Source organism: Dromiciops gliroides, chromosome 4 (assembly GCF_019393635.1).
Source record: "Dromiciops gliroides isolate mDroGli1 chromosome 4, mDroGli1.pri, whole genome shotgun sequence".
Classification (NCBI taxonomy): domain Eukaryota; kingdom Metazoa; phylum Chordata; class Mammalia; order Microbiotheria; family Microbiotheriidae; genus Dromiciops; species Dromiciops gliroides.
In genome coordinates this window covers 395702040-395724462 of record NC_057864.1, presented here as the reverse complement: position 1 = coordinate 395724462, position 22423 = coordinate 395702040, and the positions used below count along the sequence as shown (strand labels likewise).

The window sequence follows — 22423 nt, the reverse complement described above, 5'->3', positions numbered from 1 at the left end:
AGGGTAAATTTACCTACGTAAGTGGAAAAGCACTGGGCCTCAAGTAAGAACGACCAAGTTCAATGCAGTCTCAGACAAGCACTTAGTAACTGTGTGATTTGATCACCATCATTTAACCTTTGCCTGCTTCAGTCTCAACTAAAAATGACACTCCCTTTTCTACTTAGGATTGTTGTGAGGATTAATTAGGTAATATGTAAGCACTTCCCACAGTATGCGGCACATGATAAGGGTTTAACAAATGTTTATTTCTTTCTTCAATTTTACTATAAAGAAATTAAGGCACAGAATGCTTCAAATTACATGACCAAGGTCTCAGAACTCAGTTACCTCTTCCCCATCAAGGGGGTCAGAGGCACAACCCTACCTCCCCCACCCAGGATCTGAAATTCACATAAACTTTTTTGGCCCTCCATATCAGAAAGATCTGACTTTTGTGGTATTACAAGATAAAATATGTTGATACTATACAATCCCATATATATTTTATGCATTTCTGAGTTTCTAAACTTTTATCTGTTTTATCTATGGCTTTGCCTGTTGTCTGCGACTTCTACAAAACTCCCCAAACAATTCCATTGAATTTTCTTATGCTGACCTGCCAATATATTGAAACCACACTGGATAAAGTCGAGATGTGGAAGGGATAACTGTAGTTAGTATCAGATGTCTTCTGACATCATAACTAAGACTATGTCCAAAAACAATTCTGTTTCAGATAAAGGCCACAATGGGAATTTGCCACATCTTTAACATCACTGCTTAATTCACGACTTGATTCACCTTTGGCAGCACCTGAGTAGCATGTATAGGACTAAATATTACACCTAGAATGTGACTATGGATCTCAAAGCTAAAAGATAGGAGGTAGAAACGCTGCAATTACTTTTCCTGTCAAAATATCATCACAGGAAGTGACCCAAAGCAGAGGTAGAGCTCTAACCACCTGAATACTGTTGTCACTGTACCCAGACCCCTATTAGCATTTCTGAAACCTTGCAAATGGAATCATTTCTAATTCTATTCCTCTCATTTTGTTTTCACTGGGACAAAAGTGCTAAGTCTATCATAAGCAGCCAACAGTGTTTCTATTTGGCTAATGGAGCAGATAAAATGACTTAGCAAAACCGATTTCACTTGAAGCTATGTTATGTTCAACTGCATTCAAAAGGGGTACTACTGTAGAACCCTTGTAATATATTTGATAAAAGGTGAAAATACAGATCTCATCGATACGAGTATATTTTATCAAATGATCAACACTCATTACCAACCCGATATGTTTTAATACAGCCTTAGTAAATCGAAAAGTGCTAGCAAAAGTCAAAGCACAGGGGCAGCTAGGTGGCGCAGTGGATAGAGCACCGGCCCTGGAGTCAGGAGGACCTGAGTTCAAATTCGGCCTCAGACACTTAACACTTACTAGCTGTGTGACCCTGGGCAAGTCAACTTAACCCCAAATGCCTCACCAAAACAAAAAAAAAACCACGTCAAAGCATAAATTCTTTCTTATACATACCTAGAATAATTGCCATAGTTGACAATTTATAGCACTTTGAAACGTATATTACATATATATTAGATTCACATATAGTAACCTTTAACAGGGATGATAGTTATCTCCATTTAATGGAGATTAAGAACAGATTACAGAATTAAAATAAAAATCCCCAATCAATAAGCACTTTTTAAGCATCTACCTACATGCCAGGGCATTGTCTTGGCAATGGGAACCTAAAGTCAAAAACAAATAAAGATCTTTGGGTTTACATTTCATGTGATAAAGCCCAGATGTATGTATGTATATAATGTATGTATAAACATATAGACAAAAACTAGCAACTAGAAAGATCATAAAATCATCTAAGAGAGGTGACAAACTGAGCTTGAAAGGAAAACAGGAACTCTTAAGATGTGGAGTTGAAGTGCATTAGATAAAAGGTCTAGTACAAGTAACAGCAGGTAGAGTATTACGTCTAAAATAATTCAGTTTGAGAAGAGAAATAATGTGCAATGAACCTAGAAATGTAAAGCAGGGGTAGCTCCTTAAAGGGTTTTAACTGCCAGAGAAATGTTCTTTTATCCTAGAAGCAATAAGAAGCATACAGGAGCTTTTGAGCAGGGAAGCTGACATGGTCAGATCTGTTATTTAGGATATCACTTTGGCAGCTAATGTAGGACAGACTAGAAAGGAGGAAAAACTTAAGGCAGAGAAACCACTTAGGAGGGTATGGCAATAGTTAGGCAAGGTGAAGAAGGCAATGAATTAGGGGTGATTGCAGTACAAATGGAGAGAAAGGCGATGAAAACTAGCAATGCTATGTGAAGAATCACAAGATTTGAAAACTGATTAGATGTGCTGGTAATGGATAATGAAAATGAGGATGGACTATGAGGTTAGAAACCTAGGCCACTCGAATGGTAATGAAGTAAAGAAAAATGATAGAAATTACTTTCACCCTTGACCTTATTTTTCTATCTCATCCTTCTCCAGAGATCATCTCCATACTCCTTAATATTAATCTCTCATCATGTACTAGCTGCTTCCAAAGCTGTCTACAAATGCCCTTATCTTCTCCATCCTTAAAAATCTCTTCAACTGATCACACCATCCCCAGTAGCTATTGTGTACATCTCTTCTTTTTTCATACTTAAATTCCTAAAAGAGCCCACTACAGTTGGTATCTCCCATTTCTGCTCTCTCATTCTCTTCCAAAACCTTTTCAGTGACTTCTGACTTCATCTTTCAGCTAAAAATGTGTTCTCCAAAATTACTAATGATAGCTCAATTACCAAAGCAATAGTCCATTCTCAACCCTCACTCTTCTTGAACTTCCTCCACCTTTGACACTGCTGATTACCCCTCTCTCTCCTCAAGACTCTCCCTGTCTGGGTTTTTGTGATGCTGCTCTCTCCTGGTTTTTCCTCCTACCTGTCTGCTTCTTCTCAGAATCCTTTGCTAGAACTTCCTGCAGGATATATACCAAGGGTCTGTTCTGGCTGTCTCCTCTTTTCCCTCTATACCAGGGTTTTTTAACTTGGGGGTCCATGAAAAAAAATTATAATTATTTTCAGTATCCACTAATTGAAATTTAGCATTTCCTTCAAGTATGAATTTTTATGAAAAACACTTTTTAGAAGGATTCCATGGGCTTCTCTAAAGTACTAAAGGGATCCATACCACAAAAAAAAAGTTAAGAACCCCTGCTTTATACCATCTTGCTAGGTGATCTCATCAGTTTCCATGGATTCAATTATCTTCTCTATGCAGATGATTCTCTAAAGTATTTTCCCAGCATTAACCACTCTCCTGACCTCTAGTTTGGCATTACCAACTTCCCAACGAATATCTCAAACTGCATGTCCTATAGCCATCTCAAACTCAGTTTGTCCAAAACAGAACTTGTTATCTCTTCCCCAAATCTTCCTCTCCTTCTAACTCTTCTATTACTGTGGAGGTGACACTACCTACTCTCCTGTCACCCAAGCTCACAACCACAATGCCATCCTCCTCAACTCTTCATTCACATTCCATATATCCAATTTATTGTCAAATCTTGTTGTTTTAATGTTTCACCACATCCTTCATAATTGTTTCTTTCTCTCCACACCCACAGACACCATCTTTGCATGGAGAACTTCATCAGCTCTTGCCTGGTGTAGTACAATAGTCTACTGGTTGGTCTCCCTACCTCATCTCTTCTCACTACAGTCCATACTTCACTCAGCTGTCAAAATGATCTTCCTTAAGCAGAGGTCTGATCATGTCACCCTCCCCCTCTACTTAATAAACTCCAGGGGCTCTCTATTACCTCCAAGATCAAAAATTAAAATCCTCTGCTTGGCTCTTAAAGTCCTTGACAACCTGAGCCCTTCCTACCTTTCCATTCTTCTTACATTTTACTCTCTGTATATACTCTATAATCCAGTTATATTATCCTTCTTGTTATTCCTTGAACACAGCACTCTATCTCCCAACCCTGTACCTTGTCAGTGTCTATCTCTCATGCCTGAAATGCTCTCTCCTTACCTCTGCCTCCTAGCTTCACTGGCTTTCTTCAAGAAATTGGCTCAAGGGGAAGCTAGGTGGCGCAGTAGATAAAGCACAGGCCCTGGATTCAGGAAGACCTGAGTTCAAATCCAACCTCAGACACTTGACACTAGCTGTGTGACCCTGGGCAAGTCACTTAACCCTCATTGCCCCACCAAAAAAAGGAAAAAAAGAAAAGAACAGAAAAGAAATTGGCTCAAATCTCACCTTCTTCCAAGGAACTTTTTGCAGTCTACCTTATCCTCCTCCCTTGATAGTGCCCCTCCTCTTAGATTATCTCCCATTTACACTCTATGTATTTTGTTTATACATAATTGAAAGTGTGCTATCTCCCCCCATTAGAATGTGAGCTCTCTGAGGATAGCAACTTTATGCATTTCTTTCTATCCCCAGCACTCACCAGAGTACTTGGTACATGGTAAATGATTGTTGACTAACTAACTGAGGGAAAAGAGTGAGTTTAGAAGGAAAGATGATGAGTTCTATTTAGGGCATGCTGAATACTTACTTGTAGTCAATCAGCTAACTAGTATGAGAAGCAGTATTCAAACCCAAGACTTCCTGACACCAATTCAATGTTCTTCTACTATACTAAGCTGTTTCAGAAAAAACTGATATTTTACTTCTCCCTTTTAAACACTGCCTAGATAATTAAACTGTTATATAATCTACATATAAATTAAATTTTTACTAATCCTTTATGTCTAAAAATTACTTATAGCTAGTTTCAATATATTTATAATTTATTTGCATAATATATCAGATACTTACCTTTTGAATGAATTTCTCAACACTCTGTACCACATGTTTATAGAACTAAAACAAAAAATAATATACTTTGTAAATAAGATATAATTTTTAAAGGTCAAATATGTGTGTGTATACATATAGTGCTGGTACTTTTTATGCTTGAACCCATTCAAAACTATCAATTCCTTATGTGCATCACAGATAATCAATTGTATTACCTAAATATTAACAGAGCTTCCTTAAAGGAGATATAGATAATTAACATTTACAAAGGACTCAATCCTCTTAACAAAAGGAAGGCACTCAAAAGTTTCTTCCCTTTTACCAATAATTGTATGAGACAAACCAATGTTGGTAAACAAGTAATTAAAAAAGTTAAAAAAAACAAACACAGATTTCTTGTATTAAAATAATAAAGTTTACTTAGTCATGAAAAAAGAAAGAATAAAATTCTGTTTACGTAGAATGACTGGGGGAATGGAGTAGTCAGATTAAAGCTCTTTAAATAAAAGTTTCCATATAAACTATATATGATTATTAGAACCACAAAATTACTGAAGAAGGCCATCTATTCCAAATCCCTTATTGTGCAGGAGAGGAAAAACTGCAATTTAAAAGAATTAAAATATAATAAAAATACACTCAACACTAAAATTATGGAAAATATGTTTGATAAATCCAAAATCACTTCTGGATTCCTTCCAGAGTAGAGTTTCTTTATCAACATCAGTGACCACTACATTTTAAATACTGAACGTAAGGGCTCTTAGGCTATTATGACACTATACCACTATACTTATGGCATACCCTACAGGTTACTTTTCAGGGGGAAAAAAAATCTTGATACCAGCTTGTTCAGCTGTCTTGTTCTTGTACAAGCTCAATGCAAAAAATAAAATAAAAATCTAATTATTTGGGCTTTTTGAAAAACCAAGATAAATGAAGCTTCTTATATATAGTTTCAAGAGTTTAAAAAAAAAAGCTTAGACCTGTACTAAGATTTTTGGGACATGTTGTATCTGATGTGTAAACTATCTTAAAGAAAACAATGTAAACATTTATTGTTCAGATAATTATTGTTCTAATGCAGACTAACAAAAACATCAGATGTCCATAACTTATCTACTGAATTATAACTATTATGTTCTGTTCACCCCAATCCCAACAACCCTCAAGTTCCCATTTAGAGTTTTTCTTGATCTGTTCATCAGAATTTTGCTGTGCCAGAGGTCTGTTTAAAAGCAAGCTTAACAATCATGGTGGTCTGAATATAAACCTGTACTTTTCCCCAAATCTGGCTAGCAGTCTAAAATCACTATCATTTTTAAGTGAATACTTGTATTTTTTTTTCCTTTCAAAGAAACTGCTGAATTCAGTCTATAGTCAGGCCAAAAAGGTATCACCTCCCAGAAACCTAGGTTAATTTCTAAGATACCATATAAACTCATTGGTATATATCTCTATGAAGTACACATGCAGGGAACAAAAATGTCTCTTAATATTAGAGACTAATCTTTTCTTTTGAAAACACAACAGTAGTTCAAGAAAAATTACTGATTTCTCACCTTAATAGCTTTGATGGCTGCCTTAGTAATCTGTGTCATTTTAGCCTTGGAAATAGGTGGCTTGTAGTCATTCAGGGAATAGAGCTAAAGAAAAAGAACATGTCTTTAAATACAAAGCAAGACTAATCCTGCAAAAGTGAGAACATTTATGAAAATGCCAGACATCTTTCTACTGACAATACCCTACTTAAATTAAAATGCTGCTTTTATTAAGATAAATTCCTCAACTCAAACACAAAGGTGACTTTTTATCTAGTAAGTATTAAATTGTCCAAGACCTAAATTGTGCCTCTAAAAAAAATTTGACCGAAAATGTGTATGGATGAAGAATTCAACTTAAGTCGGGTAATTCTGAACTGTAGCCTTATTTTAGACATTCAAAATTCACTTACTGATTTCCCCATGTAGAATATTTCCTTTGGGTTATTCTGAAAAATATGGCCATAAATTTTCTAACAATTAAATGAATAGTGATATAACACTTGATCAAACCTCAATCTTAATCTAAATCCTTCTACAATATACATTAAAATTCCTTTGTTGAGAGACTACATTTTGGCACTTTTTTATCTACCATTCATTAAGTTGGCTATCCAACAGAGGGCTCAACTACAATGGCAACACAGTAGCATAGTTGTTAGAAATTGTTTGGATCCTCAGCTCAGCTGTCTGCAGTTAGGGTTTCAGACCACACTATTTGATCCTAGTTCTGGCCTTAAGTACAACCTATAATTAGGCCTTCCTCAAAAGCCACTGGTTTAAGATCAAGGTCATTCTTACTGTTGGGTCTTCAGCACCTACCAACCACCTAATCCCTTCTCTGTCTACCTTAGGTTTATGATCTCCTCCCTCTGCCTACCCTTCTGAAGTCTTCGTGCTTCCCCAGACTTCTAGCTTGGTATCTTGATCCCTCCAGCCTATTATTCAAGACATTAATTAGACCTGCCTAGAACATTGCTACCGGTCTGTTCATTCAGACTTATAATGATCTACATACTTGGAACTGAAATCCAACCTGAATTGTTCTCTAAGATTCTGACTTAACCTGAAGTAGCATCACAGATTTAAAGCTTGAAGAGCTTAGAGATGATCAAATCTACTCCTCATTTTACAAATTAGAAAACTGAGGTCCTGAGAAATTCAGTGCCCTGTCTAATGTTACACAGGTAGTAAAGTAAGTAGTAGAGCTGGCATTTGTTTAAACAGTGTCCTGACTCCAAATACAATAAAAGATCCAATAATCATCTGCTCCTCCCAGATATACCTGACTGAACTCTGGTTTATTAACTTAGACTTCTGGTATTCACATGCCTTGACTTATTAACTCACCACCTAACTCCTGGCTTATCAATGTCTCCCTAACATAAATGGAATTTTGATCAATAACTGCCTAATGAGGTTGTATGACAATAGCATGTAGTGCAAAGAGCTAAAGGACTGTAATTTAGGAGCCTTGTTACTTTCTGGACATGTTACTTTGGTTATGTCAATCTTTCTGTGCCTCAATTAAGGACTGAAGGGATTCCAAGCTATTTTCTATATTTTACCAAATTCTATTCCTTTACCAAAACAAGACTAATTTTTTTGTTTTGCTGTTGGGATTTTAACAAGAGACTATAAGCTACTTCCCACTTTGTGTATTTCTATCTATCTCAATCACAACAGTCAGTTCTTACCTAGAATGTAGCTTGAGGGCTACATTTATTCTCATTTTCCTTGAAAAACAAAAATTAGAGCTTTTGTAGACACAAAAAAGGGCTATACATTTAACTAAAAACACATAAATAATTTTGTTCAACATATCCCTTTCATGTGCCAATGATTCCAAGTTATCTTGCTTCCTAATGTTTATGAGGGAAACCAAGGGTCAAAGAAAATAGTTGAGGACTTCCCCAAACTTTGCATTTCATTTCCTTTCTCCTTAAATTAGGACCCTACATGGAAAGTTATAAATTTCACTCCAAAAAATAAAAATAAGAAATTCAAAAACTAATAGTTCACATAAATGTTAGTCATTATCCAAAATGACAATTTAAAAGGATGGTACACTATCACTAAGCCCCACCTTCCTTTCTTCATCTGCATTAATGAATATACAACCACTATCATTTAAGTCTTAATATGCTGGGGTCCAGATGAGAAAATATTTAATATCTGTTTAATGAATACTTTGATCTTTCTGTTTCCTAAAAAATAGAAAAAAACAATCCTACTTATTCTGCCCCATCTAGCTGGAACCACTTTGTCACTTTCCAAAACTCCTATTATTTTGAGGCCATCTAAATTTGAAAGGTTTGACAAAAAGCAACATTGCATTTTGCATATTTTCAAGGAACAATACAGATTTCTAAATTTTACTTAAATGATTTCATGAATTTAACAAATAATACAGTTAGGGTTTGTAGCCCACAAAAGAATACACAAAGAAATAAACCGAAAGAAGGAAAGAACTCAAAGAATATATCTTATTTTATGAAATGTGCAAAACAGGTTTATTTCTGTGGATTCAGAACATTTCAAAATAGAAAGACAAATATCTTTCATGTGAAAATTCAAAAGAAAAAAGAACTAAAAGAAAATGCATTTCTTTTTGTCAAGTGGACATGTCATGTATGTTAAGAGTTGATAAGATTTATCAGACACTATACAGTTTCATGTATAATTTTCTAAATTTAACAAAAGTTTAAAAAAAGACAAGCAAGCTAATAAAGTGAACATTCTACCCCAGAGCTTGGGAGACCTTACACTACTTGGCAAATGGGGATACTCTTGGTATCCTATAGTCAAGTCTCCTCTATACATTATGAACAACTACTGAGTACAATAACACTAACAAGTCACTTAGGCTTTCTAGGCCTAAGGTCCTCAATCTCCATTTTTTTTCGTTCTTTGTTGTTCAGTAGTGTCTGACTCTTATGACCCCCTTTGGGGCTTTCCCTAGCAAAGACACTGAAATGGTTTGCCACTTCTTTCTCCAGCTCATGTTACAAATGAGCAATGAGGCAAACAGGGTTAAGTAACTTGCCCAAGGTCACAATAGTAGTAAGCATCTGAGGCCAAATTTGAACTCAGAAAGATGAGTCTTCCTGAATGTAGACCCCACACTCCTATCCACTGTGCCACTAGCTATCCCAATCTCTCATTCTTAAACCTTTTAAAAAAATTGAGATGCAGCACCTATTTCAATAAATAGAAAATGGCTTCTTTAGAGAATGAACTTCCTCACTTTTCTATCTGTTATCTGTTATCAGTGCCTACTACACATTAGGTATTTAATAAATACATATAATAAATATGAAAATCATAGTTAATTATGTGGTAATGAAGCAACCAGACAATCAAACAGATTTTTTTTTAAGGGCAGAGAAATTTGGGAGAAATATATGATCAAGATGATATGGTTTTAAAGACACTAACCCGATCACTCTAAAGGAAGCTCAATATCCCAGATCTTGATTTGTACAAAAACTATCCATCTTATGACTTCAGACAAATGAAAAAAAGTCAGAAATCATTTTGAAGGATGTGAAGTATGTTAGTACAATGATAAAGTCCAGAATAATCCAATTCCTGAGGCAATTAAATCATAGAAAATTCAAAGCCCATGTGCCTGTCTTCTCCATTATTCAAACCATACTAAAAAAAGCAACCACTGAACTAAATTCAAACTGTACAATTCAAGAATGGGCAGTTCACAAATGTTATATATGGGATAGATAAATGTCATCTATATTATTCTTGTAAATAAGATCACCTACTTTAAAAACATGATCAGTACTACACTTTGTTGTATAAAATGTTAAAAATCTAATGAGAGAGATAAGCACAAATATTTACAAAACCATCATTTCAATATTCACAAATGAGTGAGAAATCCAATTTATGGTTCTTGGTAAGTATAAGAGAAAAAAAGATTACAAGATCCAATTTTGTAGTGTCATCTCCATCTTGTGGATTATTAAAATGGAACTAAAAGCATTCTAAGGTGAAGTCTAAGCTATCAATGCAAACTACTTTGAGCCTCAATTTGTTCATCTGTAAAACATAGATTATAAATTTCACCTAACATTGTATTAGAGAAGCAAGCACATACATGACAATGAGTGAAGAATTTGTGGAAAATGTACTGGAAAGGGAGGTCAGGGCAGATCATGAACACCTTAAGGCTAGGCAACAGAGTTCAGACTTTCTTCAGTAAGAAATGGGGAGCCAATGAAGATTTTACAAATACTAATCTAGAGTCTATTGAAGAAAATTTGCAAAAACCTGCTTGTCCCATATTTTTCATCAACAATACCATCATGTGTGTAAATCAATCTCAAAAGAATTTTATAAAGATGATTAATCATGCATATAAGTCAACAGAAAGTTAGGCAAGGCAAGGACTACTGTTTGGGGGAGAAAGGAAAGGTTTTATAGTTTTGAAGCAAGTGAAGGCTTCTATGAAATGGTGGTAAGGAGGCAGTGCAGGCTCAAGGAATATCTAGAACAAATGTATGAAAACCGGAAATGAAGTGCTATGTCTGAGACACAGAAGGCCATTTTGGCTGACTTACAGAGAATGGAAGGGGGAGTTTATGTTCAATGAAGCTGGAAAGATAGGCTGGGGCGAAGTTGTACATGGCTTTAAAAGCTAAACGTGGAAATTTTTATTTTAACATAGAGGCAACAGGACTTACTACAATTTATTGAGTAGGGGAATGACAGTACCAAACCTGGGCTTAAGGAAAATCACTTGGGTAGCTATAAGGAGGTTGTGTTATCCTGGGAAATTACTTAATCTCTCAGCACCTCAGGCAATTAAGGCTATAAATTGTCTGAACTTCAGAGATCCCTTCACCAATGAAAACACAGGTGAATCCAACTCTCACCCCATCCAATCATACCCCTCAAATCTCTGGGTAATGCTGTACACATGCCCAAACTCCAGGTGACCTATGGAATGGAGAGTGGAGAGACACTTGGTGGGCACAAGTAAGCTGCAGCATATTCCAAATAATAACTTACATCCAATAAGTGGTAGCACAAAAGATATTATACAAGAAATATATGACCAGAAAAGGAGGTAGGCTAGTTTTATATTGATAGATGATCCAGAATTCCACAATGGTGCCGTTAATGAAATATAAAAAGACCTTCAGCAAGGGGCTTCTTCTTGAATATATGAACTTTAAAAAAATATATATATTTTAAAGTGCATTTTAACTTAATTGGCTTTCTTTGTATGTATCTAAAAAGTTTATTCTAAGGTGTTCATACACTTCAGTAGACCATTAAGTTGTCCATGACACAAAAAAGGTTAAGAACACCTAATCTAGAGTAATGCTTCTGGCAGTCAATCAACAAAAATGTATTAAGTGGGGCAGCTAGGTAACACAGAGGATAAAGCACTGGCCCTGGATTCAGGAGTACCTGAGTTCAAATCCAGCCTCAAACACTTGACAATTACTAGCTGTGTGACCCTGGGCAAATCACTTAACCCTCATTGCCCTGTAAAAAAAAAAAAAAGTAATAAGTACCTACTGTGTAGCATATACTATGCTATGCCCTGGGAATACAAATCCAAAAAAGATAGTCCCACAGTTCTTGCCTTCAAAAAGTGTATAATTTAATGAGGGAAAACAACACACAAAAGGAAGCTGGATGGTTGGGGGGGCAGTGTGAGGGAAGGTGGTACCTGGCATGATCATGCAACTGAGTAGGAAATGAAGAGAGAGCTGGCCTGCATGCTCTCCTCAAATGGAAGTTTTGGAAGAAGTTATTTCCATTCAGAGGGTACAGACTATGTTTAGGAAATTTTTGAGACACAATGGTTAAAATGTCACAGAACAAGAAGGCATGAATGAGTTACTATCTGGAACAATGGAGGAATACCCAAATGATAAGATTAAGTATCCTTGAAATACTGGATGTATATGTATATGTGTACACACACACACACACACACACACACACACAGAATGGGGAGACAAGATAAATGAATACTGTGATAACCCTGGCTTAAGGTGATAAAGACCTGAACTAGCAGGATGGCTCAAAGACTGTAAAGAAAGGAGAAATACAAAAGATACCACAAAGGAAAAATCAATAAAATTTGGCAACTAAGTGGATGTGCTGTAAAAAAGGAAAGAAAAATTAGAGAACAACAATAAGAAAAGACCTAGATATCCAAAGATGCAAGGATTTGATATATAAACATAACTGATTATTACTAAACCATAAGAAATTATATATACAAAGATTTCCAGGTTTCCTTGTATTTGAAAAATGCACCTCCTCTTCATTGCAAAGGTGGAGGACAAAGGGTGTGGAATACTGGATATAGAAGCTTTCTTCAAGCCTCAGCTCAAACGCCACCTTTTGTAAGCCCTTAAAGTCAGCTTCCCACCCTCACTCATAACTAGTACTTTCTGTCTGAGACTACCTTCCATTTATACTATTATGCTTAATTTTTTTTTTAAAGAAAATTTCACTAGGTTAAGCAGAAGGAATGATTTATTCACAAATAAATGTTACGTAAAAACAAAAAGCAGAGGAAATGCACAGGAAAACGAACATATACCTGACTGCACCTGATAAATTCAAACTACCAGGTAAGAATTACATTATAGATTTAACTACATTCATTCCAAGATACTATTAAGAATCGGCCCTGCATTCAGGAGGACCTGAGTTCAAATCCAGCCTCAAATATTTGACACTAGCTGTGTGACCCTTGACAAGTCACTTAACCCTCATTGCCCGCCCCCCCCCCCCAAAGAAGCAATGAGCAGGAGGATTTCAGAGAAACCTGGAAGGACTTGCATGAACTGATGCTGGTGAGATGAGCAGAACCAGGAGAACACTGTACACAGTATTGACAACACTGTTTGTTGATCAACTGTGATAGACTTGATCCTTCTCAGCAATACAATGGTCCAAGGTAGTTCCAAAGAACTCATGATGGAAAATGCTCTCCAAATCCAGAAAAAAAGAACTACGGAATCTAGATGCAGATTGAACCATACTATTTCTATTTTCTTTTTGTTTCTTTTTTCAGATTGCTTCCTGTCTTGGGGAGGGGGGGGAGGGAGGGAGAAAAATCTGAAACTAGAAATCTTATAAAAACAAATGTTGAAAACTATCTCTACATGTAACTGGAAAATAATAAAATACTTTTATGATTTAAAAAACAAAACAAAACACAAAAGTCCTCCTATCAATACCAATCGACTGTACCACAGAATAACAGTGTCAGAGGACCTCTAGTAGGCCAACCAAATATAATAGCAACCGATATAAGCAAAATTTCAAGCCAAAACAATCCCCCCCCACACACAAAACCTATAAAACATTTAGATTTATCAATCAAAAATCTGTTTTAAAAAATATTATTTTACATAAGCAACAGAGAGTATCAAAGAACTAGCCTTGAAATCACAAATATCTAGTTTCAAGACCCTTTTTCTACCCTTGTTACTTGTGGCAAGTAACTCAGTCTTTTCAACAATCCAAGTAACTGCCTAAAACTGTAGTTGGTAATGTAGTTGCTGATGGGGGAAGTATCCTTATTGGATATTCTCCATATCAATAAAATTACAGATTCAATTGTTTTTAAAAGTACACATGAGATTGAGAATTGTGTTTCAGTTACTTAAATTCCTTTTAAGTCTGAATTTTTAACTTTGTCTCCCCTCAATAGGACTGCAAACCAAATGAACTTTTAAAAATGTCCTCTCAACCTAAATGTTCAGTATCTTCCACAAATTAAGAAACAGAAACAGCAAGGGATTCATATGATTTTGGAGAAAAATCATACCTTCAAAATATAATAAACTTAAGGACAGGGCAGCTAGGTGGCGCAGTGGATAGAGCACCAGCCCTTGGAGTCAGGAGTACCTGAGTTCAAATCTGGCCTCAGACACTTAACACTTACTAACTGTGTGACCCTGGGCAAGTCACTTAACCTCAATTGCCTCACTAAAAAAAAAAAACAGAAAAAAAAAACCACAGAAAAAAAACCTTAAGGACAACAAGATATTATATGAAAAATTTCATTAATTCCATTGCATAGCTAGAAGGCACTTTAGAGGTCATTTAGTCCACCAAATTAATTTATAGATGAAAACCAGAAGCCCAGAGGGGTTAAGGGTTTTATCCAAGGCCATGAAGGTAGAATAAAGTAAGCAGGATTTGAACACAAGTCTTCTAACCCCAAATAAATCAAAAACTCTTTCCAGTGTACCACATTGCATATTCCAGTGATCAAAAGGGATTACCAATAATAAAACTAATAATTGTGAATGGGCTACAATTTTTGGTTTTACAAATTCTATTTGGTTCATAAATTGTATTTCCATTTGAATAGAAATCCCAATTATTTTTACTAAGATCCTATTATATACAGAGCAATAATATTATGGGAGAGGGGAGGTATAAATAAAAGAATCTACAGTCTACTTGGGGAGACACAAAACAATTACAATCATTACTTAGAGTACCTAATATACTGAAGCTATGTGGAGCACTATGATACGTGCTGTGGAGAATATAAATAAGACATGAAGCTTCCAAGGGACTAACAATACACTCCAAAAAATAAGACATAACACAAATAAGTAAATATGAAAAACAATGGGAGGTAAAATGTGCTATGGCAGTTCAGAGGGATGAACAAATTACTTCTGATTGGCTGAATTAGGCTTCATGCAGTAAATGACAATCTGAACCTACACTAAAAAAACCAGACAGAACAGCAAGAGGTAGCATGAACAAAAGTACAGAAGCAGGTAATGTAAGAAAAACCACTTGAAAAGGGGCATTCTTTTCCCTTGAAAACTGCTAGACTATCAATATAGGAGGGTCTGCTTATCTGAAAGGGCCCCAGCTGCACAAGCATTTTCCCAGTCTGTCACAGACTGACTGGCACTTGTCTTGCCTCCCAGGGACACACAGGGAATCCAGCTTGGGGTGCAAACAGCAAATTATGTCAGTTGGGAGGGCTTCGTCCTTGATACATTCAGGGAGGGCCTCCTGCATGCTCTAGGTCCAGTGTTTCTGGAAAATATGGCAACTCAAAAAGATAAGTTATGGGGGCCCTTTAATAGCCCTTAATTCTACGGATAATCTGGGTTCTAAGAACTGTCTGTTCATATATTTCACTAGACCATTTACCAATTAGGGAATGATTCTTTTTCATATAAAATTGAATCAGTTCCTTATATTTCTTGGAAATGAGATTTCAGAAAAACTTACTTCAAAACCTTCCCCGCAGTTAATTGCTTACCTTAGTTTTATTAAGATCTATTTGTAAAAAAAAAATCTTTTAATTTTATATAATCAAAATTATCCATTTTATCTTCTGTAATATTCTCTATTCTTTGATCAGTTATTTTTCTCCTACTCACAGATACAACCATTCTGGAAAACAATTTGAAATTACACACAAAAAGTTACAGAGTATATCCTCTGATCCAACCATAGCACTGTTATACCCAGAATAAAGAGAAGAGGAAAAAGGTCCTTTATGTACAAAAATATTTATAACAGCTCTTTTTGTGGTGGCAAAAAAAACCCTGAAAACTAAGAGGATGTCTAAAAACTGAGTAAAGGCTGAATAACTTGTGGTTATTTTAATATTTCTGATAGAGTACTATTGTGCTGTAAGAAATCTGGAAATAGATGATTTTTTAAAAGACATAATTATGGGGGCAGCTAGATGGTGCAGTGGATAAAGCACCGGCCCTGGATTCAGGAGGACCTGAGTTCAAATCCGGCCTCAGACACTTGACACTTACTAGCTGTGTGACCCTGGGCAAGTCACACACCCTCATTGCCCCACCCCCCCAAAAAAAAAAAAGGCATACTTATATAAACTAATAGAGTGCAAAGTATGCCAAATCAGAAGAACAATTTATACTAATACCATATTATAAAAATAAATAATTTGGAAGACTTTTATAAAAAAAATAATGAAATGAGTGGAAGAACCAGAACAATTTATACAACACTGTAAAAAAAAACAACTTTAAAGTTAAAAACTATGATCAATACAATGACTGCTTGATTCCAGAGGACCAATGATAATATGCTATCCAATTCAGAGACAAGATAGAATTAGGTTCAAAAACACATACGTATGTGTATATGTATGTGTATACACACAATTATATATACATATATTTCCTATACAGATACTAAGGATATTTTTCATATACACTGAATCGTGTGCTACAAGAAACTTTTCAGTATCAATAGAAGGGAGAGAAAATAAATCTCTAAAGAGAGAGGAATGGGGAGAGGGGGGTTGGTACAGACTTGAACTGTTGCATGAACTCTCAAGTGAAATAATTATTTTAGTTTTACTTAATTGTTTTACTTTGTTACAAGACACTTCTCACAAAATGTTAGTAATCTGTAAATGTTTGTAATATAAAATAAAACTCATCAATGGGTATGTTTTTTTAAAGAAACCATGAATAAAAATAAAAAGCATGGGAACTTATATGAACTTATGCAAAGTGAAATAAGGAGAACCAGGAAAATGAAATAAATGTATAATGATTACAACAAAACTGAATGCTGTCAAATTATAATGACAAAGTTTCACTCCAAAGAAAGGATATAAAAAGTACTTCCTCATCCTCAATCTAAGAGATGGGAAAGTATATGTGTGAAACCCGAATATAATTTCAGACATGGTTAATGTGATGGATGGGGAGGGAAGGACGGAAAGAGAAGTATTGGGAAATAAAGGTTATATTAAAAAAAATCAATAAAATTAATTTTTTTAAAAAATTCATAAAGCAAAACATTCTTTTTGATGTTGGGTTGTTTCAGTTATGACTGACTCTCCGTGACCCTATTTAGGGTTTTCTTGGCAAAGATACTGGAGTGGTTTGCCATTTCCTTCTCCAGCTCATTTTACAGAGGAGGAAACAGAGGTAAACAGTATTGTGACTTGCTTGCCTAGGGTCACACTGCTAGTAAGTGGTTAAGTCTGGATTTTAATTCAGGAAGATGAGTCTTTGCACTCTTCCTCGAGTGCAAAGTATGCCAAATCAGAAGAGCAATTTATACTAATACCACATTATAAAAATTAACAATTTTGAAGACTTTTATAAAAAATAATGAAATGATATATCAACAGTGCCACCTAGGTGCCTGCCCTGTGATTCTTTATAAATTCATATTTTTGTGATGTTGCTCCAAATGAATCTTTGAAAGTGACATGCAAAAATGATATTATACATGCATTTACATAAAGTACAGAGAATTAGGGTCAGGGTTAAAAGAGAAAATAAAAAGACATTTGGGGAACAACAAAAAAATCACCTAATTGTTTAAAGAGAAAAATAAAAGAGGCTAGAAATGTAACTTAAGGACAAGTCTTGAAAAGTAAAAGTCAGGTAAAATCATTTAAATTTTCCTTTAGGAGATAGAGAATAAAAATTTTTGAGTAGGAAGATGAAATTATTTAAGCTGTGCTGTAGAAAGAAATGGATAATATAATGCTGTTGCCACTGACTAAAAAACAAGAGTCAAAAGAAAAACAGATTTTGAGAATAAAATGAGACAACATAATATAGTAAAAAGAACAATGGATTTGGGGCTATAAGACCTGATATCCCAAACTTTTAAACCTGCTTTTAGGGTTTCCTCAAAAAAAGTTTCTCCAAAAGAGGCAGACCTGTCAGTAAATGGTAAAAGCAATAGGCCCTTTATACCATGCAGTATACAGGGTATCCCAAAAGTCTTGATGCAAATGGAGAAACAACAAAATCTCCACAGGAGGCAGGATGCATGCAACTAGTGGAAAGTTGTGAGGCTTCAGGTGAAATTATCTTTAGGCCATAACAGAAGGAAGAAAAGAAATAATGAACATCTTCCTGACATCCAATTTATGCTAAACTTTGGTCACTCCTCCTTTTTAGGCGTTGAAACACCTAGATTATCCTATATAAAAGGGCAGTTTGGGGATTAAGATAAACTCAGGGTTTTACAGGAAAAGAGGTCATTTATAAGGCAAATATGATTGGTTTCCATTGCCAAACATCAGAGGTAGAAAGCTTCCAGAGGTTAGGAGGCTCAACATTTCCATCTTAGAAGATTTCAGATATTAAAGACATATGAGACAAAATAAGTGATAAAGCAAACATATAGATGAGAGAGAAGATAGCATCTATGGTACAAGCTGAGGGGTTGATTAGCTTTGAAAAGGAAAAAGGAGCAGGGTGGGATAACCAACATAAATTTTAAAGCCAGTTAGTTCTACCAAAGAGATTTTTGTAAACCACAAGTCTGACCATGTCAGATCTCCTTCTCCATGAACTCCAGAGGTTCTCTACAACTCCAAGATCCAACCTAAAATCCTATTTTGTATCCAGAGTTCTTCACAACTTGGCCCCTTACCACCTTTCCAGTATTTTTTCACTTTACTCCCCACTATCTACATTCAATTACGATGAAATGACTTCAAGACTCAGCACAAATGCTACCTCTTTGAGAAAGCCGTTCTCAGACCCTACCCTTCCCAGGCCTTTTCCTCTGAGATTACCTTCCATTGAAATGTATATCTTATATGTAATATGGCTATTTGCACGTTTTCTCCTTCATTAGCACAGTGCCTGGCATATAGTAAGCATTTAATAAAAGTCTGTTGACCGATTATTTAGTGTTACTTTGGACAAGGCACTTCCCTGGGCCTCAAGTTTCCTCATCAGCAAAATGAAGGGATGTTAGATTAGACAAATTCTAAGTTCCCTTCCAACTACAGAACCTATGAAAATTACAGTTTCCTAAGTTTGGTTTCTGATACTGAGTTTAAGGAGCGGCATTCAGGTACAGATTTCTAGCAGGCAGGTAAAAAGTTGGGTCTGACGTCTGGAATGAAGACCTGGGAAGGCTCTAGGAAGACATGTGTCTTTGTGTGTCATGAATCAATTTGGCGGTCTGGTGAAAGTCTATGAACCCTTTCTCAAAATTTTTTTTAAAATGCATAGAATACAAAGGATTACAAAGGAAACCAGGTATAGTACATTGAAATACAATGATCAAAATATTAAAAACAAATTTGTGGACTCCAGGATACAGAGAAAGTTAAAGCCTTAGGACAATTAATTCAATAAGGAAGAGAGTGTTCAAAAAAATCAAGGGCAGAACTCTGAAAAACTCCCGGGTAGAGAAGTCAAAGGATGTATAAAAGAATCAACAAAGGTAAAAAAAAAAAAAAAAAACCAGAAAAGTACATAAATAATAGCTATCATTTATATAGTGCTTAAGGTTTACAAAGCACTTTATAAATATTATTTCATTTTTATCTGCATAACCCTGAGAGTTAAGTGTTATTACAATCCCCATTTTACAGATGAGAAAACTGAGGCAAATAGACGTTAAGTGAGTTGCCCAAGGTCATGCAGCTACTAAGTGTCTGAGGACAGATTTAAACTCAACTCATCTTGTTCCAGTGCTCTATCCACTACCCCACCTATCATAGAAACAGAAGGATTCAATGTCAAAAAGTCATAGGAGGAGAAAGTTTCAAAGAGAAGTTGATCAGCATCAGATCAAAGCCCAGAGGTCAGGCAAAATGAAGACTGGGAAAAAGTCATTACACTTGGAAATTAGGCTTTTGAGATAAAAAGGATGCAAGGGTAGAAAAAATAGAGGATATATGCAGACTACAGCAAAGTATGTGTTGAGAAAGGAAAAATAATTAGAGGACAGCACCTCATGGTGCTTTAGGAAACGTTCTTTTACATGTTTGCAGTAATAATAAAAGAATAATAAATAAAGAAGGCAGGTGATGCCTCTACTAATTAGAGAAATGAAAATTAAAACTACATCTGGGGTACCACCTCACACCTATCCAATTGTCTAATACGACAAAAAAAGGAAAATTGTAAATGTCTGAGAAGATGTGGGAAAATTGAAACATGAATGCATTGTTGGTGGAGTTGTGAAATGATCCCATCATTCTGGAGAACAATTTGGAACCATGTCCAAAAGGCTATAAAAGTGTGCATACCGTTTGACCCACCAAGATGACTATTAGGTCTATACCGCAAAGAGATCATAAAAAAGGAAAAAGGACCCACAAGTACAAAAATATTTACAATGAATCTTTTTATAGTGGCAAAGAATTGGAAATTGAGAGGATGCCCAAGCAATTGGAGAATAGCTAAACAAGTTGTGGTATATGAATATAATGGAATGCTACAGTGCTGTAAAAAATGATAAGCAGGCAGATTTCAGAAAAACCTGGACAGATTTACATGAACTGATGCTGAGTAAAATGAGCAGAACCAAGAGAACATTGTACACAGTAACAACACTGTGTGATGATCAACTGTGATAGACTTTGTTCTTCTCAGCAATACAATGATCCAAGACAATGCCAAAAGACTCATGATGGAAAATGCTCTCCACATCCAGAAAAAGAATTATGGAGTCTAAATGCAGATTTGTTGGTTTTTTTGTTTGTTTCTTCTTTCTTGTGGTTTTTTCCCTTTTGTTCTGGTTCTTTTCTCACAACATGACTAATGTTCAACATGATTGTAATGTATAACCTACATACCATAAGATTGCTTGCTGGCTTTGGGAAGGGAGAGAGAAAAATCTGGAATTCAAAATTTTACAAAAATGTTGACAACTAGCTTTACATGTAATTGGAAAAATAAAATAAATTTTTAAAAATGTGATCCCTGCTCCACCAGGGATGCTGAGGCTGTCAGATCTCTTAGGCTCAAGAGTCCTGAGCTGCTGTGGGTTATGCACACTAAGTTTAGCAACAATATGGGGAGTCTGGGGTTGTTAGGTTGCCAATGGAGGGACTCGGCCCAGGTTAGAAATGGAGTAGGTCAAAGCTCCCCCATGCTGATCAATAGTAGTTTCAGGTTGGTGAGTAGCCCCTGATCTTCCAGCCTGGGAAGATGAGAGACCCAGTCTTAAAGAAAAAAAATGACAGAATAAATATTCATGAGAAAAAAATAATGAAACTAATACATAGAAAAAAAGAAGATTACGGAATCTAAGATAGAAGTATTGGGGTTGGTTAGCTTTGAAAAAGAAGGTCGGGGCAGCTAGGTGGTGCAGTGGATAGAGCACTGGCCCTGGAGTCAGGAGGACCTGAGTTCAAATGCAACCTCAAACACCTGACACTTACTAGCTGTGTGGCCCTGGGCAAGTCACTTAACCCCAATTGCCTCACACCAAAAAAAGAAAAAAAAAAGGAAGGTCATTTCTTCTTCTGAGATAAGGACAAAGGACACAGGATTTTAAGAAGAAATGAGTATTTTCAAAGTATTAAACATCAAAGAAACCAATCCTTCAAAAATTTTATTCTCTCACAAAACCTCATTAACCCTACCATTCTCATACTTCTAAAACATGGACATGTATTTATACCATCTGCTCAATGTTACTAAGAGGCACTTTCTCCATGCTAGGCAAACCTTCCTATGAATCAAACTAAGAAATACTATTTTCACGATGGGAAAAAAATACATATAAATTACTACTTTACAAACTCCAAGTGTTTAGACTGTAAGGATTATGTTTGGGGTTTGGCAGTGGAGGGAACAGAGCATGTAAGCAGAGGAGGGAAGTGATCTGTTATTAAGTTGTGGGGTTTTTTTGTGTGTGTGAGGCAATTGGGGTTAAGTGACTTGCCCAGGGTCACACAGCTAGTAAGTGTCAAATGTCTGAGGCTGGATTTGAACTCAGGTATTCCTGACTCCAGGGCCGGTGCTCTATCCACTGCGCCACCTAGCTGCCCCTGTTATTAAGTTTTAAGAGAGAGTCACAGCTTAGACTAAAATGAGAAGGCAGATTTCAAGACTTCCCTAACAATATACTTATGATGTTTCCATTTACCCAGCATTATCTAGGAACAAAATATGCTGGGAATTTCCCAAATAACTGAAACTTATCCCTTTACGAACTCAGCAAAAAAAACCCCCAAAACAAAACCCACTTTGAATGGAAATTTTCTAAAATGGATTGCATAATTCCTAACAGCATAAATATGGGATTCAACATACAGTATACTGGGCATAATTTATTGATGAGCCAAGGCAAT

At 35.7% G+C, this 22423-nt stretch overlaps 1 protein-coding gene across 1 annotated transcript in view; it reads right to left on the bottom strand.

Moving 5' to 3' along the window:
• SCAF8 (SR-related CTD associated factor 8) overlaps nt 1-22423 on the bottom strand; it is a 99418-nt gene that overhangs the window by 60453 nt on the left and 16542 nt on the right. Inside the window, 2 exon segments of the mRNA XM_044001916.1 lie at nt 4823-4867; nt 6367-6450. Of these exon segments, the coding sequence (XP_043857851.1) occupies nt 4823-4867; nt 6367-6450 (129 nt within the window).